This window comes from Oreochromis aureus, linkage group 3, assembly GCF_013358895.1.
Source record: "Oreochromis aureus strain Israel breed Guangdong linkage group 3, ZZ_aureus, whole genome shotgun sequence".
NCBI classification, from domain to species: Eukaryota; Metazoa; Chordata; class Actinopteri; order Cichliformes; family Cichlidae; genus Oreochromis; species Oreochromis aureus.
Window position 1 is genome coordinate 6,726,128 of NC_052944.1, and position 23,633 is coordinate 6,749,760.

At 41.1% G+C, this 23,633-nt stretch overlaps 1 protein-coding gene across 1 annotated transcript; it reads right to left on the bottom strand.

Moving 5' to 3' along the window:
* Nucleotides 1-10,654: 10,654 nt before the first annotated feature.
* On the bottom strand, nt 10,655-22,036 carry LOC120438831 (ribonuclease inhibitor-like; the record flags this gene model as incomplete). The annotated part of the gene is made up of 4 exons (XM_039609272.1): nt 10,655-10,820; nt 12,317-12,493; nt 15,355-15,531; nt 21,882-22,036. Coding segments are annotated over 4 exons (675 nt in total), but the record flags the coding sequence as incomplete, so codon positions are not given.
* Between the last annotated feature and the right edge of the window lie 1,597 nt (nt 22,037-23,633).

The following is a 23,633-nucleotide window of genomic DNA, read 5'->3' on the forward strand; positions in this document are numbered from 1 at the left end:
GTGTTTCATCATCTGTTCAGAGCTGAAGAAGGTTCAGAATGTAGAAGTTTAGAAAATGGAAACTCAAAACAGCTGAAACCAACAGGAAGCAGCTTCAAACAGGAAACTGTGCAGAGTTTCAGACTATATGTCCTGATGCAGCCAGTTGGATTTTGAAGGTTCATGTTCTCACTTAGATCATCGATTTCTACTTACATTTCTTTCTGGGAAAAATGGGGATTACTTTGAAAACAGGAAGTATTTTCCCCAATAAGCAGCCCTGGATTAGTAAATCACTCCAACATGTTCTCAGGCAGAAGAAGCTGTCTTGTTATGAGGGAGAGAAGAAAAAGACTGAGGCACAGAAACTTGTTGAAAGAGAGATAAAGCAGCTAAAATCAGGTGTAAAAGTAAAGCAGAGGATGAGCTGAATAAAGGACACTCAAGGCTGGCTTGGAAAGGAATGAAGTCAATGGTGGGGATGCAGAACAAGGAGCAAAGATGAATGTGATGCTGAATCTGAAGCTTCAAATGGAACTAAGACTTCCTCCACTAGGTGGCAGTGTCTGATGAGAAAGTGTTAGTGGAGCTGGCCTGGAGTCAGAAACAGGAAGATGCAGGATTTGGGCTGAAATGGGGAAAAGTGGTTGGCACTAGTGCCTTAAAGCAAGAAGGTTGTAGGTTGAAGCTTGTTGGCCTTTCTGTGGAGGTTGGATGTTCTCCCACAGTCCAATGAAATGCTGCTTAGGTTCATTGGTGCTTCTAAATTGGCTGTAGGTGTGGATGTGAGAGAGTGCTTCTCTGTCTCTCTCTGTTGGCCCTGTGATGGACTGCTCACCTGTGCAGGTGGACCACGCCTCTTGCCCTATGACAGCTAGGGCACAGGCTGCAGCCCTGTGAGCCTAAGCTGAATAAACAGTTAGCAAAATGATCCATAGATGGCCTGAAATCCCCAGTTAGCAGTTTGGTAGATAGCTATGACATGCTAATCCCATCCAGCAGCTGTATTCTACCTGTAAGCTGATCCCTGCTGAGCCAAAGCACTTTTTCAGATACAAATTACAACCTTTAATAGAAACCTGTTGGTCAGCATCTTATTAGCCTGCTGTTAGCTTCATTCCACAGAAAACTGAGAGAAACTAACAGAGTTGATAAAGAATAAAGAGAAATGTGCTGATTTAAAGCCTTTGAAGTGCTTCAGATGATCTCTGTCCACTTCTGTCCACTCATTCATTCATGTAAGCTTCTAATGCAGCTTTGATCTTCACACACTGCTTCATGAAACTCATTCTAACCCTGAATGTCAGAGTGTTCCTCCTTCTCTTTCCCATCATTCATGCTGGCAGTGGAGGAGCTTTGGATGTTGGACTGTGTTTTGGATGATGTGTGTATGTTTGTGTTGGACTGCTGTCTGTAAAGCAAACGCACATTTTGCTTTGGATTTCAGTGTCAGACAGACTTTAAGGTGGAATGAAGAGTTGGAGAGTTTCACAGTGAATTATCCAGTGGAGGATTTTTCTTCTTCTTTGAAGGTTTGAAATGTGAACATTGTTCTGCTGCAGTCAATGGACTAAACCAGAGAAGAAGAAAACAGACTTTACCATGAAGATCCTCAGTGTGGATCAGTATAATATCAGCCTGATGTCTGCAGTTTAGTGTCAGCACAACTTTCACATCATATTCATCTCAGCACAACTAAAACATGCTGACTGACCTCACAGTTTCAAGTCCACATCCTGGACTCTCCAGGAAACCACACAGATGCTTCACTCCTGAATCCTGCAGCTTGTAGTTATGACTCAGCTCCAGCTGTCTCAGATGGGAGGGGTTGGACTTCAGTGCTGCTGCCAGATAATCACAGCTGATCTCTGAAAAACCACAGCGCTCCAATCTGTATAAAGAATGAAAGATGTAAGTTTATTAGACAAAGTGTGAGCTTGAAATCATTCAGTGTTTCATCATCTGTTCAGAGCTGAAGAAGCTTCAGAATGTAGAAGTTTAGAAAATGGAAACTCCAAACAGCTGAAGCCAACAGGAAGCAGCTTCAAACAAACACAACAAGAGAAAAAACTCTGAATGTTTCACATTAAAGTCGTACTTTTATCATAAAAACAGGACAAAGACTTGAAAAAATTGTGTTTTTCCTTCCAGGAATCACAAGGCTTCACTTTTAAAGGTGAAGTGTGAAAGAAATGGACATATTTGAAGTCCAGCACCTTTTTCCAGTCACATGATTAAAGCAGACAAACTACAAGCTCATTTTCATTCCAACAAGTCATCTTCTGACCTGGACTAACAACACTGGTCTCTATGTGCAGCTGGCTGTGAGACCAGTGCTCAGGGAGCGTCTACAAAGTGCAACACTGAAAGAACATCACACACTCATTTGCTTCCATCATCAAACCTGAAGAGGAAACAGAGACGCCTCCCCTTCAAAGTAAAAGCTGCTCCTTTTGGACACAGTATCAAAGAAAGTCTACAGTATAACATAGAAAAGACAGAACAAAGTTTTGGTTGTTTTTAAATTGTGCAGAAATGAAACTACACTAAGCTCAATTATGTGACAGACATTTCATCCCATGTCAGTTTGGCCTCATCCTGGGCCGGATTATCCAGCACACACTCTGACCACAGGCCCAGGGGCCACGCACAGCTGGGCTCCATCCAAGAGACAGGAAACAAACCAACACAATAAAAAAGCACCATGTGATCTTCTTACATCTTCAAGACAAACATAGTAAAAACATATTTGTTTCCTGATAAAATGATGTGACAGGTAGAACAGAGTAAAGTGGTGGTGTTACAGCCTTTCTCCCCCTCTGCTGCCGAGGCTGTTAGTCTCTCCCAAACTCAGCTACAGGACTTCAAATGAATGAAAGCAGCAGAAGTGGCTTTACAAATGAAAGAGGAAGAGGAGAAGAAGAGGAGAGGGAAGCCACCCTGACCATCACTCCAGCTGAAAACATCACACTTCCATTAAAGTTGGTGAGAAAATGTTGAGCAGGATGAGCTGCTGGCTAATCTGGAGGCTGTAGCAGCAGCTCACAGTCACAGTGGATTTCCACTCATGAAAAAGCTCTGGCTGCTTCATTTCTCATCTCATATCAGAGACTTTAGTGAAACTGTACTGTGATGCTTCCATATTCCAGTGAGGCCTCCAGAATGATTTCAGCTGTTCTGTACACACACTGTCTGCCAGGGCCGTGCAGAGACGTTTAAAGGGGCGGGTGCTCAAAGTTAAAAAGGGGCACATTAAACCAGGCTGAATAACAACAACACACATTCATCAAGAATCTAATATGGGATCGCATCATACTACATTACTGTTGTGAGGTGGCAACAAGGCAAAGCAAACGTAGCCTATGTTTTACCTGATTGGTACAATGTTGCTGTTGAGGGGTTGCTGCTGCTCCTGCTGTTGATAGTGCTGGAGGGCTGTGCTGATCTGAGACTGTAGACATTAAAATGTTCATAGGAGAGATGGTAGCTGATTAAACAAGTGTTATGAGATAATAACTAAATGCAAAGAACATAAGAAAATGGGCTTGGAACCACAAAGCAACAAAAAACTGTGAGAAATAAACTCGGCTCTGCCTGTGAATCACTCTTTGCCTCTCTTCCTCCTTCCATCCCCTCATCTCATCTATCACTCTCCACTTGCTGTCTATCTGAGAACAAGCCACAACTTGCTATTGCAATAAACTATTATATAATTATCCACACTTAACAACTGCTGCATTTAATCTATAATAAAATGATGACAGAAAAATGTTATAGAAGCAAAACATTCCAGTTGTGCTTATTATTATTGTTATACTGGAATACCTCTCCAACAACTGGTACATGTTAATGTTACCTGTGTTCTTTGTAATCCAGCTGCTGAGGGATCCACTGCCTTTAGTAGCCTCACACAGCTCCTACTGTTTCTCCTCATGTCCTTACCAGCCATGTCTGGACAATGTTATATCATGAGTAATAATTAAAAAAATCCATATACATAAAACACACACATGCACGCACACACAGGGACATTTTAGACCTTCAGAATACTGTATATAATGTGGGCATCATGGTGCTGATCCAGAATCCTTCCCTTATTATTTATTACTAGTGCTACAATAATAAAGCAATGAGGGAAAAACAATAATAAATATGAAATAATGTATTTATGATGATTCCATTTGTTTCACTATCCACTCTGTGCAGGGAGAAAGCTTATTACATTTTTTAACTGTAGAGATACAAAATTTTACTGCTATAAAATCAGCATTTTAAAATATAAATCTACTATAATCTGTGTCTTAATGTATGTTCTTTAAAATACAGCGTATGTTTTTTAAATATTATAATTATAATAATCCATAATTATGTGGACATGCATATTAGATCGTTTTTAGTTAAATATAACCCCTCCAGAAAGGCAGGAAAAGCCCAGTAACTTGCTTTAAAACTAAATATGTTCCCTAAAACGGTGACAGAGCTACACACCCATGACAGCCTTACACAGTGAGCCAGCAGCTGTGACCAGCACTACTTGTGTAGTTAATAAAAGGACAGCTAATGTTTGTCGCGCTGTTACACACACAGCACGCTCATTTGTTTCAGTTCGTCAGTTGTCACAAGACAACTTACCAACGTGTACATAATAAGCTAACACTCCTGTGTGCTGTAGACTACAGTGTGCGCTGTACACCTACTTACTGGTTTTGTCGCATCAGTCTGTGTGCCTGAGGTAATTTGTGTTTCTCCTACAGCTCCGGACCGCTAAAAATGCGCGTGCTCTTTATGAGCTCGTTCCCGGCTCGTAACCAGCGCGTTCTGCCGTCAAGGGCGATCATTGGTTAATGGTGATCATGTGACTGATGCAAGCCAGATCCTTTTATTTAGCAAATTGTGATTAATAGTTAAATATTATTGTCGAGGGGCACAGACAGGACTCCGCACACACACACACACACATTTAAAATATATATATATATATATATATTTTAAAAAGTTGCCTCAAGAAAAGGGCACTTTGGGCACCCATCAGGAAAGGGGCAGGTGCTCAAGCACCTCTAGCCCCCCCCCCCCTCTGCACGTGCCTGAGTGCCACGTCTAAAACATAGGAGCCATCTTCATCTCATTCTTCCCATTTCATGAAAGTTTTTTCTCATCCTCAGATGGCCAGAATTTGGTTTGCTGACTTCATTCAGTCACACCATACTAGAGCATAAAAAGTGGAAATAAACTGGTCAGTAAGAAAGTGTGATGCTTGAAAGTATAGCGTAAGGACAGCAGCTGTGTTCCATGTGCTGTGTAACGCTGCATTTACAGCTGATATGATGACTTCAGCATCTTTAAAGAACTGTGAAGGAATTATCAGTGCTAACACAACCTTAAGCACGTGATGTGACCGTATTCCACTGCTTACACTTTCAGTATCCTTACTTAAAGAGAAAAAAGTACAGTTAGCAAGAAGCTTTGAGATCAAGGCAGTGTTATTGTATGCTAACCACCTGGGTGGTGCAGCTTGTCCTGATAAAAAGTGAATGTGGTCACATTATACTTGTGCTCGTTTAACTAAAATGAAAAGATAAAATAAACATTCCACTACATGGGTAAAGATATTTACATTTATGGAAAGGATACTATAAAAGTAACACTGGCCTTTCCATGAGAGAAACTTGAAGTACAGTATGCATATTGAGATTAATGTTTTTTAATATGTTTGCTACTATGTGAAGATGTGATGTTATTAACAACACAGAATAGACAGAAATAAAGATTTTCATATCTCTTGGAGTTTTATGAAGAGTTTGTTGGGTTGTTCTTCTTTGAATGTGTGGATCGATGCTTCTACGATTTATATCTTAATCCTTCAATTTGTAAAAAACAGTTTGAATTCCGTTTGAGAAGATAAATGAAGGTTCTTGCGTTCAAGTGGAGGCTCTAGCAGACTGAGAAAGTAACTGCATCACTGTGTTATTCCTGCACCCATAGCAGCAAGTAAATGAAGGCAGTGATGTTCTCAGATCACTCAGTCAGTCTCTGAACGTCACCTTTATTGTGATCACGCACTTTAAGCTTTCATGCCTGTATTTTTGCACAATTGTGATAATACTGTATTGAAAGAAATCTGTGCACAGACGAACATGGGGTGGCTTTGTTCAGGTAGTAGAGGAAGGTGCTTCAATCCCCGTCTGCATGCCACATATCCCTGGGCAAGATACCAACCCAGAGTTGCTCTCCGAATGTGTGTGAACATTACACAGAAAGTACTTACAGAGAAAAGTGCTTGCGTACACCTGAATGAGGCAAGTTGTTTAATGTGCTATGAGTACTATATAAGAACCAGTCCATTTACCATTTACGTCGCCAAAGCACTCAATACTCTCTCTACGAAGTTCTCTGTAGTTTGTTTCTCCAGCACCATATTTGACCGCGGTCAAGTGAGCCCTCACTTATGAAGACAGTCAAGCTAGCCGCACCGCCAGCTGCACCTAAAATGTTGTTGCACTATTCTTATGCATATTACGGTACGGGTGCCGACTGGCTTAGAAACGCAGTCTTTTGTTTCCTGACACTATTGTACTTCACAATCCACTCCCAGTTTTGGTTCATCTCCTTTTCACCCTGTGATCCACAGCCCAAATTACTATACGATTCAGAGAAAATCAACAGTAAAATTTACCCAATATACAGTACTGTACTTTTAATATCCTCATCTTTGAGCTCAGATTACAGGAAAACTGTATGAGGTGACACTGATATTTCACTAGATTCTGACTCTAGGCCATCTCCACTCTTCACCCTGTGATCCACACCCAAAATTACTGTACAGTTTCTGAGATTGCTGTGTTAACCCTCTCAAGGCAGGCGTTGCAGATTTGCAGCAGTTAAAAGCTAACAACCTGATTACCCCACATACATATTTTATGAGGGTTTTTTTACTCAGAAGTACCACTGCAGGTATTCTTTTGTGCATTAGCAACAAAAACTTAATTTGAGCCTGAGAGGGTTAAGCATGAGTATGACAAAGGATAAGAAAATATACTGCCTAAAATAATATCAAATTTAAACAAGAAATTACAAAATTGCCACACCTGCTGTTATTGCCAGGTAGGTTCGATAGAGCATTATTTAGTCATAAAAAATACATATCATTGAAATATCATCAGTAAAAGAAATACTCTCACTATGTAAGACATGTTAGCAAATTCAGTTAATAAATAATGTATCAAATCTATACAGATGTTTGAAGGTATAATGCAAAGCATGTTTGTTTCTTATGGCTTACAAATGTGTTTGCCTTTAACATAATTTACATTTCATTTATACAGTTTCACAGACGAAACAATAAAATAAGTTTCCTGAACTGTTCTTCATGGCCCAAATTTTGAATCCTTTTGAGGGTGATGCATTATCCATGAAGGTGGGCAATTTGTTCATTGATCTCTGACCCTCGCTGACTCTGACGCCTCCTAATTCTGCTGCCAGCCTTGATGATTAATTTGTTGTCGCTGATGCTGTCACCAGTTGTACACAACATCTCTGTTTGTCCACCAGTCTAATCTGTAATTCAGGTGAACCCAGAATTACCTGTATCTTTGTAATGTTTCAGAAAATATTCACTATATGTTGATGGGCATTGTCCCACTTTTCTTTGCTTTATAAGTAAGAATCTCTATGGTCTTAATGACAATTCATATACAGATTGTGGAGGACATTTTATTCAACACTCAAAAAAGTTCCTCGCCAGCAGACTGTAGCACAATTTCAGCCCACCGTTAATAAACCCATCCAATGTAGAGTTATCAGAGAAATTATGCAAGTGTTATGTTTGTATGTACTGGTAATCTATTTATCATTTATCATGATTCCTGCTCTGATGATTACTTTCTTCTCCTTCTGTAATTTTAATAGATAAAGGATGTTGAACATCAAGCTCCAAACAGGATGAATGAGGAGGACCACAGAGGAGAATCGTGGATGTAGTGAAAGAATACATGCAGATGGTTTTTTTCATGGTGGAGGAGCAACTTCTGATACCATCTTAAAGAAAAAACACATAAAATTGAAGAGTAAAAATAATGACAACAATATGTCAAAAAATTTTATTAATTGTTTTAGAGCAAATGCAGTCTTATCATGGTCAGAGTTGCCCACTCATATTTAACTAATTCAAATACAATTACTGCATTTAAATGCTTATGTTCTAATAAAAGGCATTGTTTAATATTTCTGCCATGACAACCCAAATAAATTAATGAGAGGGAAACGGGAAGATTAGTCATCAGGCAAGGTTTACTGTTCATTTACCATGCCTTGATAACAGGAAGCTTAACAAAAGAAAAATGTTGGGGACGAGAACCGGTGTTCTGTCAAAACATCCTACCGTTGCGTAAATGTATAGTCTTGTCTATCAATCCGTGCTACCTTATCAGAATATGCTACCTTACGTGGTTAATGGCTCCATCGTATAGGTAGGATGTTCAGATGGCCCAATCCCACTATTAAAACATGCTTCCTGCTGGGATTTATTTAGGCAGCATGTTCAGCATGTTCAGTGTGCGGCTTCGACCTTCCCCATGGTGCTTACAATTACCCATGGCCGTAATGCAGGTTCATTCAATCTTTGGGAGTGCAGTACCTGGAACATACAAGGACAAGGTTGATGTAAAGACAATAAATTAAATGAGACAGGGAGGACACAAATTGGCGTTAAGTAATAATTTGCCCGATTATCAATGTGTTAGTTTGCATCTACTTTACAATCATGGGCACATGATATGATAACGATATATTAGCAGTTCAATGATAAATGTATAACATTAATTATGGTGGGGGGTGGACAATGGCTATTACACTCGATGCACTCCAGCTGACTTACCTTGGTATGAATGACGACGTACTCACAGTTTGGCGGCTTGAAAATAGCCAAAACTTGCACCCAGCCATTTGTAAATTGGATGTGCGCCTTCAGTGACTTGTAATTACGAAACTGGTTCGCAGTGTAAGCGCTTACTCCACAAACAAGACACGTGAAGATATCAGGGTAGGACAGTGGCGGTAAGTCGTCTGGGTCTTTACTCCACTGCCGTATTTCATATGGGTCCAGATTTGCGATGCACTCTAATTTTTTCAAGTACTGCTGCTTCGCCTCAGGACGCAATCGGTCTCTATACCGTCTGTTTTCTTTTGAGCTGCTTTTAAGCATGTTTCTTGTCGTCGTCGTTCCAACACGGAGTGTTTGTTTTGATTTGTGGAGCCGGAAAATGGCGCAATACATTGCGGCGTGAACCAGGTGTAGGACTGAACTCTCCCACACACACCACATCACTATAAGACTGGACTCTCACACACATCACATCACCACACACACTCTGGTTTTTCTTCATGTACACTTCCTTATAATCTCTTTCTGCTATTTGCACATTTTTACTGTAAATTTCTAAGTTAAATCAGTAAATTTTGTAATAACCTGTAAATTGTAAATACTGTAAAACCACTGTCATTTAATGGTCGGGCATTGCACAGCTACAAGCATTTCACCTCATGTCATACTGGGTATGGTTGTGTGTGTGACAAATAAAATTTGAATTTGAATTTGAAAGTCTTTCCAGGTGAGTTTGATCCAGGAGGGTCTGAAGCCAGAGTCAGACAGAGACTGTGCAGAGACTGTAGAAGGACAGAGCAGCAGCAGAGCAGTCCAGATACACTGATGATCCTCTGTCAGATCCAGAGGGACCCACAGGGATGATGCTGGACTCTACATTGTGTCTGACAGTGGAGCTGTTCTCAGAGCAGTTCACTCTGCAGCACTGACAGTCATCTGCACTTCATTCCTCTGTCAGTCACTGCTGGATGAAGCTCTCCTCTCCACCTCCCAGTAACATGGCCCAGTCAGAGCGTCTACACACAAGCTGCTGCTGCTTCAACCTCTCTGGATCATCAGGACACAGCTGCTCCTCTCTCAGCACACACACCGTCCTGTTTAAAATGTCCACCACCTGCAGAGAGAAGAAGGAAGAGCAGAGGAGATAAACGAGTGTTTCCAGAGACTCTTCATCAGCTGTCAGTCAGTGATGCAGCACATCCAGTATAAAGAGCAGCAGGGACTTCAGTGCTGGGACTGTACTAGGACTCATTGTTGCTTCACTTTTTCTAATCTTTGGATTTTTATTGAAGTTGATGAAAATGTTTTTCCCTCCTAGTTTGAGTTTGGACTTTCATTCATTAGAAGAACCTTGGTGTGTCCACTCTGAGCTCTGTAGGAACCCCAACAACAAGCCCAACAATCCAGATGGACGGTTCCAGCTGTTAACTGGAGGAATTCCATCCAAACATCTGCTCTCACTAAAGTCTTCCTCACCTACAGACTGTGTTCTTCACTGCTTTAAACTTGAAAATGAATGCAGTCATTGGTCTGCGTGCTGCTTTGTTCAGAGAGCTGATTGGCTGTTGACAGTGTTTGATCAGAGCGTGTCAGCCGTTACCATGGTGACCATAAAGGTCAGAAACAGGAAGTGTTTGTGTCCAATCCTGAAGCCTGTCACCATTCTCCTCTCACAGCTTCACTGAGAAGCTGCAGCTTTACAGGAAACACTGGATCTTTGTTTCATACTGACTGTGTTTAGTACAATACTGCTGACAGCACCACCCACTCACTCCATCACTCTACTTACTCCAGAGTCTCCAGTCTGTAGTCTGGACTCTGCTGAAGATCAGACAGCTGCTTCACATCTGGATCCTTCAGGTTGTTTCCATACAGGTCCAGCTCTCTCAGATGGGAGGGGTTGGACTTCAGTGCTGCTGCCAGATAATCACAGCTGATCTCTGACAAACCACAGCCCCTCAATCTGTATAAAGAATGAAAGATGTAAGTTTATTAGACAAAGTGTGAGCTTGAAATCATTCAGTGTTTCATCATCTGTTCATGACCAATGAAAAAGTGGAAAACAGCTGAACATGAGAGGTTTTTGGACAAAGTTTGTGTTCTCCATTCTTTAAGCACCGTTTAAGCACCGGCACCGTTTCAAAAGCACCGGGTTGGCACCGGTATTGGATGAAACCTAAACAATACCCATCTCTAGCACTCAGTGATGATGGTGCTGTGTCCCCACCACCTCCACCTCTTTGTAAAGGAACTAACTGTCATCTGAAGCTTCAAATGGAACTAAGACTTCCTCCACTAGGTGGCAGTGTCTGATGAGAAAGTGTTAGTGGAGCTGGCCTGGAGTCAGAAACAGGAAGATGCAGGATTTGGGCTGAAATGGGGAAAAGTGGTTCGCACTAGTGCCTTAAAGCAAGAAGGTTGTAGGTTGAAACTTGTTGGCCTTTCTGTGGAGGTTGGATGTTCTCCCACAGTCCAATGAAATGCTGCTTAGGTTCATTGGTGCTTCTAAATTGGCTGTAGGTGTGGATGTGAGAGAGTGCTTCTCTGTCTCTCTCTGTTGGCCCTGTGATGGACTGCTCACCTGTGCAGGTGGACCACGCCTCTTGCCCTATGACAGCTAGGGCACAGGCTGCAGCCCTGTGAGCCTAAGCTGAATAAACAGTTAGCAAAAATGATCCATAGATGGCCTGAAATCCCCCAGTTAGCAGTTTGGTAGATAGCTATGACATGCTAATCCCATCCAGCAGCTGTATTCTACCTGTAAGCTGATCCCTGCTGAGCCAAAGCACTTTTTCATATACAAATTACAACCTTTAATAGAAACCTATTGGTCAGCATCTTATTAGCCTGCTGTTAGCTTCATTCCACAGAAAACTGAGAGAAACTAACAGAGTTGATAAAGAATAAAGAGAAATGTGCTGATTTAAAGCCTTTGAAGTGCTTCAGATGATCTCTGTCCACTTCTGTCCACTCATTCATTCATGTAAGCTTCTAATGCAGCTTTGATCTTCACAGTCTGCTTCATGAAACTCATTCTAACCCTGAATGTCAGAGTGTTCCTCCTTCTCTTTCCCATCATTCATGCTGGCAGTGGAGGAGATTTGGATGTTGGACTGTGTTTTGGATGATGTGTGTATGTTTGTGTTGGACTGCTGTCTGTAAAGCAAACGCACATTTTGCTTTGGATTTCAGTGTCAGACAGACTTTAAGGTGGAATGAAGAGTTGGAGAGTTTCACAGTGAATTATCCAGTGGAGGATTTTTCTTCTTCTTTGAAGGTTTGAAATGTGAACATTGTTCTGCTGCAGTCAATGGACTAAACCAGAGAAGAAGGAAACAGACTTTACCATGAAGATCCTCAGTGTGGATCAGTATAATATCAGCCTGATGTCTGCAGTTTATTGTCAGCACAACTTTCACATCATATTCATCTCAGCACAACTAAAACATGCTGACTGACCTCAGAGCTTCAAGTCCACATCCTGGACTCTCCAGGAAACCACACAGATGCTTCACTCCTGAATCCTGCAGCTTGTTGTTGTTACTCAGGTCCAGCTCTCTCAGATGGGAGGGGTTGGACTTCAGTGCTGCTGCCAGATAATCACAGCTGATCTCTGACAAACCACAGAAACTCAATCTGTATAAAGAATGAAAGATATAAGTTTATTAGACAAAGTGTGTCGAAGGAAAATTGTACTATATGCCCAGCACGTCGACACACCCCACACTATATGGCAAATACATTAACAACACTCAAGCCAAGTGTGCCGCTAGCTTCGCTGGCATTGGATTCAACACAGCCAAATCATCATCGAAGAGACAAACCCATCTACCTTTTACAATCTTCACGTCAACCTTCTAGGAGGGTTACAACACAAGAAAATCGCCGTTGAAGATGTAAGTTTATGAAAAAATGAAACTCCAAACAGCTGAAGCCAACAGGAAGCAGCTTCAAACAAACACAACAAGAGAAAAAATTCTGAGTGTTTCACATTAAAGTCGTACATTTATCATAAAAACAGGACAAAGACTTGAAAAAGTCGTGTTTTTCCTTCCAGGAACCACATGGCTTCACTTTTAGAGGTGAAGTGTGAAAGAAATGGACATATTTGAAGTCCAACACCTTTTTCCAGTCACATGATTAAAGCAGACAAACTACAAGCTCATTTTCATTCCAACAAGTCATCTTCTGACCTGGACTAACAACACTGGTCTCTATGTGCAGCTGGCTGTGAGACCAGTGCTCAGGGACCGTCTACAAAGTGCAACACTGAAAGAACATCACACACTCATTTGCTTCCAGCACTTTCACACAAACATCTACTGTCATTATTGTCACCAAACTCTGTGGATCCTTTATTGCAAATTCAAATGGGATCAAATGGTCAGACAAAAGAGGGTTATGAGGAAATATGATGAAATGTTGTGTATTAGCAGCAAGTTATTGAATCATTTTCCTCAGAAACCAAACAAAATGATTGACAAACATGTTTTTACAAACTCAGTGTTGGACTTGGATCAGCAGGATAAGCTGATGTTTAAAGGCATTTGAGTCTCGCTGTATGAGAGTCCAGTTATTCCTCAATATTTATGGATGATGTTCTTTCAGTGTTGCACTTTGTAGACGCTCCCTGAGCCTCACAGCCAGCTGCACATGGACCAGCTGACATTACCCAGCATTAGAGGCGGCTGTAAAAAAATGGATTTTCCTATTTAAATGGTTTTAATTTGAATAAAGCCACGTTGATTCATTCAATCCTGAATGGATTTTTAATATAAATGTATTTTGCCAGAATCTCAGGTTAAAGCTCCCAAAAGTATTTCAACAACGACCGAACAGATAAAACAGTAAATGAGAGCAGCTAAACACACAAAGATGGAAACACAGAGCGTGGATCGCTCACTCGACGGCACGCACACGGACACGCCCGTCGGGGCTGAAAGTGGACAGCTCACAGATCCTGAAGCTGCAGGTTTCATCTGTCTCCAACCAAAACTGAGTGAACCAGCAGCAAAAGAAGATCCAAACTACGCTTTACGTTTGATGAACATCGTCATTGTCAGGAGATTTATTCTAAAACACTTCTTCAGTTGAGAATCAGAGAGGAGAAACACAGTTTTACTTGCATACAAGGGCAGCACAGAGCATCCACAGTGAGAGTGATGGCTCTGTGACACGCGCTCTGAAACTGCCCTGGCCTTTATTTATACATCAGTGGGTGTTTGCTCCTTACATTGGAATGTGGATGTTTAGGTGTGTGTATGTGTGTGTGTGTAAATCCATAAAATGACTTCCTAAACCTGCTGGCCTGGAAGTCCAGCAGTTCATCTAAACAAAATGCACTTAGAGTAAAACAGACATAGATACGTTTATCCTATCATAAAACAATAAAAGAAGGTAGGACCTCTCCCATGCTCCCAGGATGTGGGTGTGAAAACCAGAACACTCTGGAATCACACAAGCTTCCTAGGATGAGACATTCTTCCAGGATACTATCAACTACATACGTCTAAACACAAATGATTACATGCAGCATTCTACCATAAGTAAACCTATATAATTAAAAGATAATACTGACATTATATTTGACATTCTATTAACAGTCATGAATTCTCTCTGACTTTGACCTTTACTTCCTGCACAGCTCTCTCTCTCTCAGTGTACTTCAAGAACAGTTTACCTTCAAAAATCTGTTTTCTGCATTATTCACTGCTTATTACGCACCAGTCTGCTGTTGTGTTCACTGCTGTCGGCCTCCGAAAACAAAGCCTCATTTCTGCTGTTCAATACTGAAGAAATTGAAACCTTTTAAAATGATGACAGATTACAAACTCTCAGCTGTCTCTGTAATCAAACCTCTGTAACTTTGCTTCACTTCAGCAGCATCAGCTCATGTTCACATGTTGATTCATGGTTTGCTTCAGTTTTTGATCGACTGCAGAATATTTTGAAGGTTATCTGCTATAAAAAGCCAGAAGAGGAAAATCTGCTTCATGTGTTTCTGTTTGATCCTCAGTGACTTTGACACAAAGGCCTCTGCTGTGATGATCACACCTCTGATCAAGTCTCACAGTGTTTGTTTTTATACATATGGATATGTGCTGATAAATGATCAGAATTAGAATATTTCCCACTGTCTGCTGTGTGCCGTGACCTTTGACCTACTAAAGACAGTCAGCTGTGGATTATTCATTGTTGTGTCTGATACTTAGAACTGTGAGGAAGAACACTACACAGTTAATCAGGGTCCCCTCTCTGAATCAGGAAAGGTGGGCAGGCAGCGTGTGGGCCGCGGGCCATACGCTGAGTCTCACTGTTTGAAATGTGAACATTGTTCTGCTGCAGTCAATGGACTAAACCAGAGAAGAAGAAAACAGACTTTACCATGAAGATCCTCAGTGTGGATCAGTATAATATCAGCCTGATGTCTGCAGTTTAGTGTCAGCACAACTTTCACATCATATTCATCTCAGCACAACTAAAACATGCTGACTGACCTCAGAGTTTCAAGTCCACATCCTGGACTCTCCAGGAAACCACACAGATGCTTCACTCCTGAATCCTGCAGGTTGTAGTTGTTACTCAGCTCCAGCTGTCTCAGATGGGAGGGGTTGGACTTCAGCGCTGCTGCCAGATAATCACAGCTGATCTCTGAAAAACCACAGCTCTCCAATCTGTATAAAGAATGAAAGATGTAAGTTTATTAGACAAAGTGTGAGTTTGAAATCATTCAGTGTTTCATCATCTGTTCAGAGCTGAAGAAGGTTCAGAATGTAGAAGTTTAGAAAATGAAACTCCAAACAGCTGAAGCCAACAGGAAGCAGCTTCAAACAAACACAACAAGAGAAAAAACTCTGAATGTTTCACATTAAAGTCGTACATTTATCATAAAAACAGGACAAAGACTTGAAAAAGTCGTGTTTTTCCTTCCAGGAACCACATGGCTTCACTTTTAAAGGTGAAGTGTGAAAGAAATGGACATATTTGAAGTCCAACACCTTTTTCCAGTCACATGATTAAAGCAGACAAACTACAAGCTCATTTTCATTCCAACAAGTCATCTTCTGACCTGGACTAACAACACTGGTCTCTATGTGCAGCTGGCTGTGAGACCAGTGCTCAGGGAGCGTCTACAAAGTGCAACACTGAAAGAACATCACACACTCATTTGCTTCCAGCACTTTCACACAAACATCTACTGTCATTATTGTCACCAAACTCTGTGGATCCTTTATTGCAAATTCAAATGGGATCAAATGGTCAGACAAAAGAGGGTTATGAGGAAATATGATGAAATGTTGTGTATTAGCAGCAAGTTATTGAATCATTTTCCTCAGAAACCAAACAAAATGATTGACAAACATGTTTTTACAAACTCAGTGTTGGACTTGGATCAGCAGGATAAGCTGATGTTTAAAGGTATTTGAGTCTCGCTGTATGAGAGTCCAGTTATTCCTCAATATTTATGGATGATGTTCTTTCAGTGTTGCACTTTGTAGACGCTCCCTGAGCCTCACAGCCAGCTGCACATGGACCAGCTGACATTACCCAGCATTAGAGGCGGCTGTAAAAAATGGATTTTCCTATTTAAATGGTTTTAATTTGAATAAAGCGATGTTGATTCATTCAATCCTGAATGGATTTTTAATATAAATGTATTTTGCCAGAATCTCAGGTTAAAGCTCCCAAAAGTATTTCAACAACAAGCAAACAGATAAAACAGTAAATGAGAGCAGCTAAACACACAAAGATGGAAACACAGAGCGTGGATCGCTTCACCGACGGCACGTACAGGGACACGCCGTCGGGGCTGAAAGTGGACAGCTCACAGATCCTGAAGCTGCAGGTTTCATCTGTCTCCAACCAAAACTGAGTGAACCAGCAGCAAAGAAGATCCAAACTACGCTTTACGTTTGATGAACATGGTCATGAATTCTCTCTGACTTTGACGTTTACTTCCTGCACAGCTCTCTCTCTCTCAGTGTACTTCAAGAACAGTTTACCTTCAAAAATCTGTTTTCTGCATTATTCTACGGTGGCCCTGAAGTGCAAACCACAAAAACAAATCACAAAACGCACAACAAATTGAAAAGCGCAAAAACAAATTGAAAAGCGCAAAAACAAATTCACTTAACGCAAAAAAACAAATTGAAAAGCGCAAAAACAAATTGAAAAGCGCAAAAAACAAATTCACTTAACGCAAAAAAACAAATTGAAAAGCGCAAAAAACAAATTGAAAAGCGCAAAACAAATTGAAAAGCGCAAAAACAAATTGAAAAGCGCAAAACAAATTGAAAAGCGCAAAAACAAATCACAAAACGCACAACAAATTGAAAAGCGCAAAAAACAAATTGAAAAGCGCAAAAACAAATTGAAAAGCGCAAAAACAAATCTCTTAACGCAAAAACAAATTGAAAAGCGCAAAACAAATTGAAAAGCGCAAAACAAATCTCTTAACGCAAAAACAAATTGAAAAGCGCAAAAACAAATTGAAAAGCGCAAAACAAAAAACCAAACCGGAAGAGGTAGGTACCAATGCTGCAACAACAGGCATCACTGATTGGATGATGGATCCGGTAGCCTTTTGAACCGGAAGTTGTTCTGCCGAACGTGGTTATGAGAAAGAGCAGTCAACGGCTGTATCCCAATTCAGGGTCTGCAGCCTTTAAGTACGCAGCCTCAACGATCCTCAAGGGCCGCGTACTCAAAGACCGCTGAGGCCGGAAGTGCGAGGCTTGTGAAATGGGACGGTCTAGCCTCCGTCGCGCTGCCCAGGTTGCCTAGCAACCATAACACCAACCGCTGGAAACGTTTCATACAGCTTTGACGGAAATGAAGGAGAACATATTTTGTTCGTGTGTTTGTTTCTACACGAGCTTTGTGTGATTTAATACGTATCTGAGGCTGAGACCACAGGACTGTAAAATATGATTGCTGGCCTTCATATCTGTACTGAACAGTCATTTAAGATTAGCTAGTAAATAACAATTAGCTAATGTTGTTCATGAGACTAAAGTCAGTGTAAATATGATATGGCCAACATTATAGTTATTATATTAATCATAAGTTATTACAGCAGTGAGTTTGAACTCTCAAATCAAATCACTTCTATTGTCACATCACATGTGCAGGTACACTGGTACAGCACATGTGAGTGAAATTCATGTGAGTGAACTCTGTGTCTAATACTGAGCTTCAGTAAAGATTCAAGTTGCAGTTATTTATATGTCCTATCACCTTAAATCTTCACTCAAAGACACTCAAGTATCTTTGACAGTGTATATGTAGATGTTTTATATATAAGAGACAAATATTGTCCGTGTAATATGTTGGCATTACTAAATTTGGCTCAATGCTTACATATATGTGTAAATAGAAAATGTACGAGCTGTGATAACTGTGTCTGATAGAATGAAGAGTAGACTGATACATTAAATATCCCTTTATTGGGTGAGAAAATCAGACCATGTCATAACTGCTTTAAGTCATACAGAATAGATATCAGAGCCTTAAACAGGCTGACTTCTGCTAAATGGGTCAAACTGGGCAGAAAGTATACAAACACATAACATCCTTATAGAATATGATGTAACACTATAGATCAACTTACCTCAGAATATATAAAGCATATAAACAATTACAGCAATATGATGCAACAAACACAGCAGTACTACTAATCCAAAATACTCAAAGCTTCATAGAACTGAAACAAACATTTATTTTTAGCTCCATTCTGCTGCTGATACATACTTTAGGTTTCTGAATATTAAACTTGGTGCTGCCTTTCATAGTGTGTAACTTGAAGGCCCTGAGTACTTTCTCCCACACTGAAAACACTGGAATGATCAAATTATCTGAACATTACCTAATAATGATTCAGGACAGATAATTAGTTATTTTAAATGTTTCTAGCAGTCCTTCACAAACAGGGAACAGTCTGTCTATTCTCTCCATCTGTCAGCTGCTGCTGGCTCTTCCTCCTCCTCTTCCTCACACACTGCTGAGTTTGTCCTGGTGGATCATCAGGGGTGCAAAGCCTCACAGATGATGTGCAGCAGTGGGTCCCTCAGTCTGTCCTCACTCTGGACACTTGCAGTTGTCACACATGGAAATCAAATGTGTGATAAGCTGCAGGATTCAAACACAAGTGTAACTTATAAATACATGTTCATACTTTTATTCCACAATCAGAGAGAAAGAAACAGAGAGAGTGCAGGACAGACAGACAGGTGACAGTCTCAGGTGTATACACTGCTACAAAACAGCACAAGAGAAGGAGGATTTAGTGTTTGTGTTATTACGAGTGCTAAACAAGAAGAGTTCCCAGATGGTCCAGTGGACACGTGTGACTCCTGTGATTAAAGCATCTTTCTTTCAGCTTAACGAGTGAACCGTCAGCTCGTTCAAACACACGTTAAAGTCCGTTTGGCTCGACACCACCGAACAGAGGCAGCAATATAACATAGCTAGCAATATAACATAGCTAACATTAACAGTGCAGTGAATCCTGCTTGTGCCGTGATATTCAGGACTGCAAACCGAGCAGCATCACTGACTTTCAGCTTGTTGTGTTTGTGGATATATGACTGACTTTAATTATCCATAAAATCATCACATTCTCTGTAAGATTAAGGTCAACTATTGTATTATTATATTTTAAATGCTTTAAAACAAAGTAAACGCTGAAAGTACAAACATCGCTAATGGCAAATAACTTTGCCGACATGTGGCCAACAGTAATGTTTTAATGTTCCTCATTATTAAACATTTGCACATAAAAAAGTGACATCATATTCAGTACTTACGTTTAACAGTTTACTCTTCGGCCGCTACGCTTCTGCCGTCTGCAGCAAAATTATCCACAGTGACTGCCGCGCTATAAATTGTGGGATATGTTGGGCCACGAAGTCTACACCGCCACAGCCTTAAAATTCAGGGAAATGAAGGTCGAATTTGAGGGCCGCATTTCGAGCAGCCTTTGAATTGGGACAGCCTTGTAGCGCCCGCTGTGACGTGTCGGCCTTAAAATGCAGCCTTTAAGGCTGCAGACCCTGAATTGGGATACAGCCAACATGTTTTGTCCAAGTTGTGGAAAAAGTTGGTAGAGCAGTCACCAAACTTCCGAACAGAACAACTTCCGGTTCAAAAGGCTACGGATCCATCATCCAATCAGTGATGCCTGTTGTTGCAGCATTGGTACCTACCTCTTCCGGTTTGGTTTTTGCTTTTGCGCTTTTCAATTTGTTTTTGCGCTTTTCAATTTGTTTTTGCGTTAAGTGAATTTGTTTTTGCGTTAAGTGAATTTGTTTTTGCGTTAAGTGAATTTGTTTTTGCGCTTTTCAATTTGTTTTTGCGCTTTGCAATTTGTTTTTGCGCTTTTCAATTTGTTTTTGCGCTTTGCAATTTGTTGTGCGTTTTGTGATTTGTTTTTGCGCTTTTCAATTTGTTTTTGCGTTAAGTGAATTTGTTTTTGCGCTTTTCAATTTGTTTTTGCGTTAAGTGAATTTGTTTTTGCGTTAAGTGAATTTGTTTTTGCGCTTTTCAATTTGTTTTTGCGCTTTGCAATTTGTTTTTGCGCTTTTCAATTTGTTTTTGCGCTTTTCAATTTGTTGTGTGTTTTGTGATTTGTTTTTGTGGTTTGCACTTCAGGGCCACCGTATTATTCACTGCTTATTACGCACCAGTCTGCTGTTGTGTTCACTGCTGTCGGCCTCCGAAAACAAAGCCTCATTTCTGCTGTTCAATACTGAAGAAATTGAAACCTTTTAAAATGATGACAGATTACAAACTCTCAGCTGTGTCTGTAATCAAACCTCTGTAACTTTGCTTCACTTCAGCAGCATCAGCTCATGTTCACATGTTGATTCATGGTTTGCTTCAGTTTTTGATCGACTGCAGAATATTTTGAAGGTTATCTGCTATAAAAAGTCAGAAGTGTCATGGTCCTGGGTCATTTTGACCCAGCGTTTTGTGTTTCCTTGGATTTCATTTTGTGCTTTGCGTTTATTCTGATTTTGTATTAGTTTAGGGCTGAACCTGGAGTTTAGTGTTTTATCAGCCCTACCTGTGTCTGTCCTCGGTGCTCTGTTCGTGTCCCCGTGTTTGTGTTGTAAAACAGTCTGTGTGTTTCCTGTTTTACTTTGTAGGTTTGTGTCTCGTTATGCCCATTGGTTCCAGCCGTGTCCCCTCCTGTGTGCCATTTCCTGATTACCTGGTGTGTGCATTTATACTGCGTGTCTGCCTGTGCTCCTCGTGGCGTCGTCTGTGTTCATCCTCAGTGAATCCTCAGTGTTACTCCGTGTCTCTCTGTGTCTCTCTGTTCCTCGCCCCGTGTCCTCCTTTTGTGATTAGTTTCCCCAGTCTAGGTTTATGTTTAGTTCTGCCCTGGCTTTGGTTATTTCTCACTGCAAATAAATCCTCATTCGCATCTCCACCGCCATCTGCATCTTGGGTCCTCATTCATTCCACAACACGACTGCTGCCCCAGCCGTGACAAGAAGAGGAAAATCTGCTTCATGTGTTTCTGTTTGATCCTCAGTGACTTTGACACAAAGGCCTCTGCTGTGATGATCACACCTCTGATCAAGTCTCACAGTGTCAGCTTTGTTTTTATACATATGGATATGTGCTGATAAATGATCAGAATTAGAATATTTCCCACTGTCTGCTGTGTGCCGTGACCTTTGACCTGCTAAAGACAGTCAGCTGTGGATTATTCATTGTTGTGTCTGATACTTAGAACTGTGAGGAAGAACACTACACAGTTAATCAGGGTCCCCTCTCTGAATCAGGAAAGGTGGGCAGGCAGCGTGTGGGCCGCGGGCCATACGCTGAGTCTCACTGTTTGAAATGTGAACATTGTTCTGCTGCAGTCAATGGACTAAACCAGAGAAGAAGAAAACAGACTTTACCATGAAGATCCTCAGTGTGGATCAGTATAATATCAGCCTGATGTCTGCAGTTTAGTGTCAGCACAACTTTCACATCATATTCATCTCAGCACAACTAAAACATGCTGACTGACCTCAGAGTTTCAAGTCCACATCCTGGACTCTCCAGGAAACCACACAGATGTTTCACTCCTGAATCCTGCAGCTTGTTGTTGTTACTCAGCTCCAGCTCTCTCAGATGGGAGGGGTTGGACTTCAGTGCTGCTGCCAGATAATCACACCTGATCTCTGACAAACCACAGCCCCTCAATCTGTATAAAGAATGAAAGATGTAAGTTTATTAGACAAAGTGTGAGCTTGAAATCATTCAGTGTTTCATCATCTGTTCAGAGCTGAAGAAGGTTCAGAATGTAGAAGTTTAGAAAATGGAAACTCCAAACAGCTGAAGCCAACAGGAAGCAGCTTCAAACAAACACAACAAGAGAAAAACTCTCTGAATGTTTCACATTAAAGTCGTACATTTATCATAAAAACAGGACAAAGACTTGAAAAAGTCGTGTTTTTCCTTCCAGGAACCACAAGGCTTCACTTTTAAAGGTGAAGTGTGAAAGAAACGGACATATTTGAAGTCCAACACCTTTTTCCAGTCACATGATTAAAGCAGACAAACTACAAGCTCATTTTCATTCCAACAAGTCATCTTCTGACCTGGACTAACAACACTGGTCTCTATGTGCAGCTGGCTGTGAGACCAGTGCTCAGGGAGCGTCTACAAAGTGCAACACTGAAAGAACATCACACACTCATTTGCTTCCAACATCCAACCTGAAGAGGAAACAGAGACGGCTCCCCTTCAAAGTAAAAGCTGCTCCTTTTGGACACAGTATCAAAGAAAGTCTACAGTATAACATAGAAAAGACAGAACAAAGTTTTGGTTGTTTTTAATTGTGCAGAAATGAAACTACACTAAGCTCAATTATGTGACAGACATTTCATCCCATGTCAGTTTGGCCTCATCCTGGGCCGGATTATCCAGCACACACTCTGACCACAGGCCCAGGGGCCACGCACAGCTGGGCTCCATCCAAGAGACAGGAAACAAACCAACACAATAATAAAAAGCACCATGTGATCTTCTTACATCTTCAAGACAAACATAGTAAAAACATGAGCATATTTGTTTCCTGATAAAATGATGTGACAGGTAGAACAGAGTAAAGTGGTGGTGTTACAGCCTTTCTCCCCTCTGCTGCCGAGGCTGTTAGTCTCTCCCAAACTCAGCTACAGGACTTCCAAATGAATGAAAGCAGCAGAAGTGGCTTTACAAATGAAAGAGGAAGAGGAGAAGAAGAGGAGAGGGAGGCCACCCTGACCATCACTCCAGCTGAAAACATCACACTTCCATTAAAGTTGGTGAGAAAACGTTGAGCAGGATGAGCTGCTGCTAATCTGGAGGCTGTAGCAGCAGCTCACAGTCACAGTGGATTTCCACTCATGAAAAAGCTCTGGCTGCTTCATTTCTCATCTCATATCAGAGACTTTAGTGAAGCTGTACTGTGATGCTTCCATATTCCAGTGAGGCCTCCAGAATGATTTCAGCTGTTCTGTACACACACTGTGTGCCCTGTATGGCTCAAAGTCTCTGCAGCCTGTTTTTATCTGCTATCATCAGATCTTCATCATCCTCATTCACATCCCTCACACACTCTACAGCCTCATCAGCACTGACTTCATCTTCACTGACTGATGGAGCACAACATGAACCTGTGGAGGCTGAAACACTGTCCTGTCAAACATCTCCCCGTCACCACTCCACTTCTGTCAGCCTTTAAATGAACCCTGCTCAAGTCTGTCACTTCTGTTTGGAGCCAAAAGGAAAAACTGTT